This window comes from Castor canadensis, chromosome 2 (genome assembly GCF_047511655.1).
Source record: "Castor canadensis chromosome 2, mCasCan1.hap1v2, whole genome shotgun sequence".
In the NCBI taxonomy this organism is placed as follows: Eukaryota; Metazoa; Chordata; class Mammalia; order Rodentia; family Castoridae; genus Castor; species Castor canadensis.
Window position 1 is genome coordinate 25,031,051 of NC_133387.1, and position 6,750 is coordinate 25,037,800.

Sequence of the window (6,750 nt, forward strand, 5' to 3'; positions counted from 1 at the left end):
TAATTACTCCCTTTAAGCCAATATTCTCATCTGTAAAATAAAGACAATACTACTCATCTGATAAAGTTGTTATGAAGATTAATAGATAAGAAAGATATCTGGCACAGAGTAAGTACTCAGTAAATGGTCAACATTATAAGTGTCAACAAAGCCAAGAGAAGAGTTGCAAAAAACATGTAGTCAACACTATCGAATCTTTTAAAGCGATCAAAAGGGTCATGCTGGAGCACTGCATGAGATTAGTTTGTAGAGATGAAGCCAGTTTTAGTCTTCAGAGGTTTTAAGAAAAAGCCTTATAGTCAGAGCCACTCAACTACTAGTTCTAGGGTCCCTATTTATTACAGGTTCTGAGCTAACAATTAGGTGCCCAGCTGAGCACTGTGGCTCACACCTGTAATACTAACTATTTGGGAGATTGATATCAGAAGATTCAAGGCCAGCCCGGGCAAATAGTTCACAAGACCTCATCTCCAAAATAACCAGAGTAAAATGGACTAGAAGTGAGGCTCAAGAGGCAGAGTGCCTACTTCACAAGGACGAAGCCCTGAGTTCAAAGCCCAGTTCCACAAAAAAAAAAAAAAAAAAACTAGGTACCTAAAACTAATATATTTCTACTAATGAACCCTTGGAAAAAAGAAAAGAAAGTCACCAGCTATTACTGCAAGGATCCAAAAGAGAAAATGGCTAATTGAATTGTAAAATGTAGGAGGAGGGAAACTGAAAATTATATGTTTAAGCTTTGTTAACTTACAGTAAAACTGTTACAAAAGAAACTCTTCTTTTCTCTCTTCTCACCAAACCTCCAGCCATAAGCCATTAATGCTCTAAAAAGCTCTTACAAATTTCACTGAAATCTGATCAAGCTCATTAAACTTCTTACAGGGTGAGTGAATTTTAGCTCCTCTAATTGTACCCAGCACCTGAACGTAACAGCAGGATGGTGGATTAGGGCAACTGCCAAGATCATTCTCCCATCCATCTCGGTGTACCTCTCTGAATATTTAAACAAGAACTAGCATGAACTAGGCATACATGATGGTGCATGCCTGTAATCCCCGTAATTCAAGGAGGTTGAGGCAAGAGATCACAAGGTTGAGGTCAGCCCAGAAGACAGTGTCTCAAAAAAAAAAAAAAAAAAAAAAAACCTACCATGAAAGAACATTCTTTATAAACTCAACTCAACAAAGGGTCTGAATAAATATTACAAATCTCTTTTTTTCTTCTCTGTGAAAAAGGGCATTTTAAGAAAATGATATCCTAAATTTGTTCTCCATTTTCACAAACTATTCACTTATTTAACTAGACACCAAGGATCTAAATACCTCCCTCAAGACATCAAACACACAACTGCAATTTTAGTCCAGAGCAACCTCCGAAAACAGTTCTTAATGTTTAATATTTCCTAGGCTGAAGGAGAATAGAATTCACAAATTATACTAATACAAAATGAGGGCTAGTCAGAAGTCTTAAATGTTCGTGAGGATACATGGTAAGACCTTCAATTAGTTCAATAAATAAAAAGAAATTGCCTGTTATAGAATAACAAAAAGAACCACATGGATTATACAAATTAAAATTTAAAAGGTAAATTTTGAGCAGAAAAATATTTGAATTGAAAAGCTACAGAATTGGGCTTTGGAGTCAAACAGATTAGGATTCTGTTAGCTTCATCACATTATTGTATAACCTTGAGATAAATTCCTTAGTCTATCCAATCCTCATTTCCTCAATAGCACTACCTTTAGGGGCTCTTAAAAGGATTAAATAAAACTGTGTGTGTTTATTTTGTATATATGTAATATATATGTATATGTATGTATATATATACACACACACACACACATATATATATATACACGCAGAGACTGATTCACAGAGAAGGTGGGATTTATTTAAATAATGGAAAAATTGTTAGCTGAAAGAAGGAGAAATACATTCCTCAGGTACTCCAAGCTTATTTATAACTTTAAAGAATAAGGATAAAGCCAGGTATGGTTGTACACACCTGTAATCCCAGCACTTAGGTGGCTCAGAGAGAAGGATCAGAAGTTTGAGGTCAGCCTGAGCTACATATCAAATTCTAGGCCAGCCTGCAATACACAGTGAAACTCTATCTCAAAAAGAAAAGGATAAACTTCTCAGATTACCAGTTAATTAAATTATAAATATGAGGCTATATCATTAATCTTGAAATGCTTTTCTATATAAGATATTCTTTACTCCTTCTTATTTTATAATTCTTTGAGGTCCTACGTCTCTACAATTTTATCCCATCCTCTTCCTAAAGCCTTGACTTAGACTCTCCTTACTTTGGTTTTGGGATGACCTAAGCCTTAGCCAGACAGACACACCTTAAGAGTTCACTTAGTATTCTAAAGACTTCTGGAAGAAGGCCAGAAGACAGCATCTAAGAGGTTAGAATGAATCCATGTGGCATAAGGAAAAGGACGCAGGCTATGGAAACAGACACTGGTTTAAATACCATCTCTGCCACTGTTTAGATATATAACCTTTAGCAAGGCATTTAGCCTCTCTAGATCACATTTCCTCATCTGTAAAATGGAGATAGTGTTCTTGTCAGGATTACAGAAATGCCTATGACAATTCCTGGCACATAAAAGGCCAATTAATGCTAACTATTATTAGGGTCCAACTGCCAATTGCCTTCCTAAATGCTTTGCCAAGCTGTACTTTTCTAACTGGCAAAGAAGTCCTGCTGTTCCAACATTCCCATACCTATATTCAAAACACTCCTTTTTGGTAATCTATAATTAACTCAATCAAGAGCTTAAACAATTCAGGGCAAGAAAGCACTAACTCATCTCATTCTCTCCTGACAGTAGCAAAGCCAATGCAAGGGAGAATCTGTTTGCCAAGAGAAATAGGGAGTGTTTGATCACTATCATTACTGATAGTGATTAAGCACAAACTAGTTGAGTTCTTGGGCTTACAGCCTTATTGTTAAAAAGTTTTAACTTTTCTAAAATAATTCCTCCCCTGCCTTGTCTTCTCTGCTGTACACAGACATTCCTAGCACTTATTTCCAAGAACACACGGGAAAAAATCCTCTCAACTGCTACCACATTCACTGTCAAACTTACCTTCCCATTTCACAAATTACTTCTTTAGAGATTTTTGGTTTTCTGAGTTCACTTAACTTGGACTTATAAAGAAGAACATTAAATACATCATAACTATAATGACAAGATCTGGCCCCCAGAGCACCACAAGTTACAGGATAGAGGCAGGTACCAAACAAAGATAAAATGTGACTTAGTAACCTGCACACCATATGTTCATTCCTATTAACTACTGCACTTGGGAATTCTGGCTCTTATAAAAAGTTTACTTCCCTTGTGTGGCTGAGCACAGTAAGAGAACCAAGGAAACTGATGACAGATACATGAATGGAATAAAGAAAACTGCCAATGGAAATCTGACTTATAAAGTTTGTACCCAACAGTTACAAAATAAAAGCAACAGCCATGGGCTATGAAGCCAAAGGCAACTATTTCAATTCTAGTATTGCCAGTCCCTCCACACACAAAAAAAGTAGAAGAGTGTCAAAGTCAGAATGTTTATTTAAATAGACAATCTAAGAATCAAGAAATCAAAATATCACACTGCAGTTTTTTGGTGAGGTGACTTTCCATTTGGGAAAAGAAGGGAAATCTTACTTTTCATTTAGCCAATTCAATATCAAGAAAGTAAAAGATTCTGTCCCTAAAAAGAAACTCAAACCAGATCTGGTGGTACACATCTATAATCCCAGTCAAGAGGCTGATGCAGAAGGATCATGAATTCATTCAAAGCCAGCATGGACTACATGGCAAAACCGTGACTCAAAGGAAAGAGAAAATTTAAAAAAAAAAAAAAAAAAAAATAGGCTCAGCAATGCCCTTATGGCATACCTGCATCCTTCCTCAGAACTTCACCTGATTAACTTTCTGCAGAAGTTGTTTTTTGGTGCAATTAACATTGTAAGACAAGCTCAGCCCTGTCTTCCATAGCCTTGAGGGTGCTGAGTAAATCTAGAATCATGGAAGGTACATTTTGATACTGAAAAAACAGGAAGAGAGTGGCTCAACAAGGAAAATGGCCAAGAAGCATATCTAGAATTAAGAAAAACAAGTCTGGCGCCAGTGGCTCACACTTATAATCCTAGCTACTTAGGAGGCTGAGATCCAGGGGATCAATATTAAAGGATGGCCTGGGCAAATAGTTTGTGAGACCCCCATCTCCAAAAACCACCAGAGCAAAATGGACTGGAGGTGTAGCTCAAGCAGTAAAGAGCCTGCTTTGTAAGATCAAACCCCAGTCCCACAAAAAAAAAGAAGAAAACAGACTCCAGAGTGCTGTCCTGTGATTCCTTTTTTAACTTCTTTACATAGAATCTATTGAACTGTGTGTACCTTTCAGAGTTCATGGTGGCATCCACTTATGCCAGGATGGAATAAAGATCAATTTTTCATAACAATAGCTATCATTTCTTAAGACTCTACTGTAAGTGCCAAGTTCAATGCTAAGACCTTTACACGTATTTCTAAACCTCAATCAGAACTAGTATCCTCAATTTACAGAAGAAACTGATTTGTAGGACTTGGAAATTACTCAAAAGCTAGGATTCAAACCCAGGTTGGCCTGACTGTAAAGCAATTTGTTATACATTTTTATCCTCAAAAGATCTAACTGAATTACAGATTTTAGACAAAAGACTTTTAATCACAAGAAAAAGATTTGGCCAAAGTTATAAGGTACCTCAACTAATGAGAAACTTGCTTCAGATTTCCAGGTCACATCTAGGTATTGTCAGCACTGGTACCAGGGCTGCCTCTTTTAACTATTACTCTTCCCAGAAGTTTAATATTACAAACCACAAGGACATGTCTTAAAACATTAATAAGAGAATTCCTTCAGTCTTGCCTCTGACATCATTCATCACTATACTTAGGTAGTTAGAATGAAAAAGTTACAACAGCTAACCCTAATCATGAGGCAATTACAACAAAATGTTTGGCTGGACCTAAGGCTCCAATTCAACTGAGTCCTACACAGTACAACCAATGCAGACTTCACATCCCTTTATTGCTGTTCTGACAAAACAATTCAAAAATCATTCACAAAAATTTTTTTAAAAATCACTGTGCTCATATTGTGCCTAGGAAATTAGAACCACAATCCCTTTTCAGATGGTCCACATGGTCCACTGTCTTTTCCAATGCTTGTCTTTCTTTTTTTCTTTCTGTCATTTAGCATTATTTGTGTGTCATGTGTAGTGTGTGTGTGCGTGAGAGAGACAGAAAGACAGAAAGAGACAGACAGACAAACACAGATAACCTGGTTAGCCAATGTGCGGGTAACACAGAAGCATTACACATCTAGGTGCTCTTACTCCTTGGTGTTCCGAGGCCTCGAAACCACGTATGAAAGAAGGTGACAGCTGAGATAGAAAGCCTCACGATGAAGGCTTTCCCAAAAGTAGCAGCATTTTTTCCTAACAGTTTCCGATCATAATACAGGGACCAACAAAGCAATTTTCCGCTTTACATACAATCTAATTATCCTGGTGGCCAGTTACTGAGCGGGGAGAACGAACCTCTCCAGATAAAGAGCAAAAAATCTCTGCATTACCCTTCTACAACCAAAGATGCAAGGGTACTGCAGTAGCTGGACAGGAAAAACATAGCATTAGCACTGCCCTATGGAAGCGGTTGGCCGCAGAAAAGGAGAAAGTCATCATCTGTACGGAAGCCAGACAACTGCGAGCAGTTCAGTGCGAGCTAACTACTGCTTCCTTGCTCTCCAAGTAGGAAGGATCTTTATTGCTGGTCCCGAAAGCGGTAAGGGTTTTCTACACTATCGGGGTCTCCTCCCCGAATAGTCCAGAAAAGAACACGCGGGAGTGTGCTGGAGGGGCGTTCTATAAGGCGCTTTTCCTCCCCCCCCCACCATTCCAAGTAGTCGGGCAGCTCGCCACCTCCATGTTACTCATGGTCAAGCGCGGCCGTGCCACCTGGAGTCTCGGCCCCCGGGGGCGGCAGCTCTGGGCGTGGGTTTAGTGGGGATCAGAAGGGAGGGTGTGGAGGCTGGTGCTTCCTGTGCCGGAGGATCTGCAGCTCCCTTTCCTCCCTCCCTGCCTGTCTCTCCGAGCGGCAGCCCGGTCCCAATACCTTCTTGACCGTGCGCGGCGCCTCGGTGACCGTGCCGTCGGGGCTGACCAGGGCCTCGCCGCCGTCGCGGTGTCGCTGGTGCTGGTGATGCGGGTCACTCCGTTTCATGGCCGACGCCTGAGGCACCTTCCCGGCCGCGGGGCTGAGAGCAGCGGCGGGCCCCGAGCCCGGGCCAGGGGCCGGGGGCCGCTCCGCCGCGGGAGCTGGAGCCTCGGGCTCCCCGCCGCCCGCCGGAGGGGCCATGGCGCCCACCGCCGCCGTGCTCAGTCCTAGCTGGGGCTCCGCCTCGGAGGGGCTCAGGTCCTTCAGCTCCACCTCAGGTACCTTGGCGGCAGCCGCTGCTGACACAACCTGCACCGACATCACCGCCTCCGCTGCAGGCGCCGGCTCAGACTCCAGCTCCAGCTCGGGCTCGGCCCCGCCTCCTGCCTCCCTTCCCCTTCCCTCCCCCATTCCCCCACTCCTCCCCTCCATCGCCTCCGCTCCCACCCCCTTCCTCCGCCCGCCAGCCCGCCCGCCCGCCGCCAGCCTCGACCCCTCCAGCTCCGCCCCGCCCCAGCCCGACCCAGCTCCCGCGCGA

At 42.0% G+C, this 6,750-nt stretch overlaps 1 protein-coding gene across 2 annotated transcripts in view; it reads right to left on the minus strand.

Moving 5' to 3' along the window:
* Ahcyl2 (adenosylhomocysteinase like 2) overlaps positions 1-6,598 on the minus strand; it is a 174,793-nt gene extending 168,195 nt beyond the window's left edge. For both annotated transcript variants that reach the window (XM_074063435.1, XM_074063425.1), the window contains exon 1: positions 6,171-6,598. In XM_074063435.1, coding sequence (XP_073919536.1) covers positions 6,171-6,533 — 363 coding nt within the window. In that variant the 5' untranslated portion in view covers positions 6,534-6,598. The remainder of the gene's footprint in view (positions 1-6,170) is intronic.
* Positions 6,599-6,750: the final 152 nt, after the last annotated feature.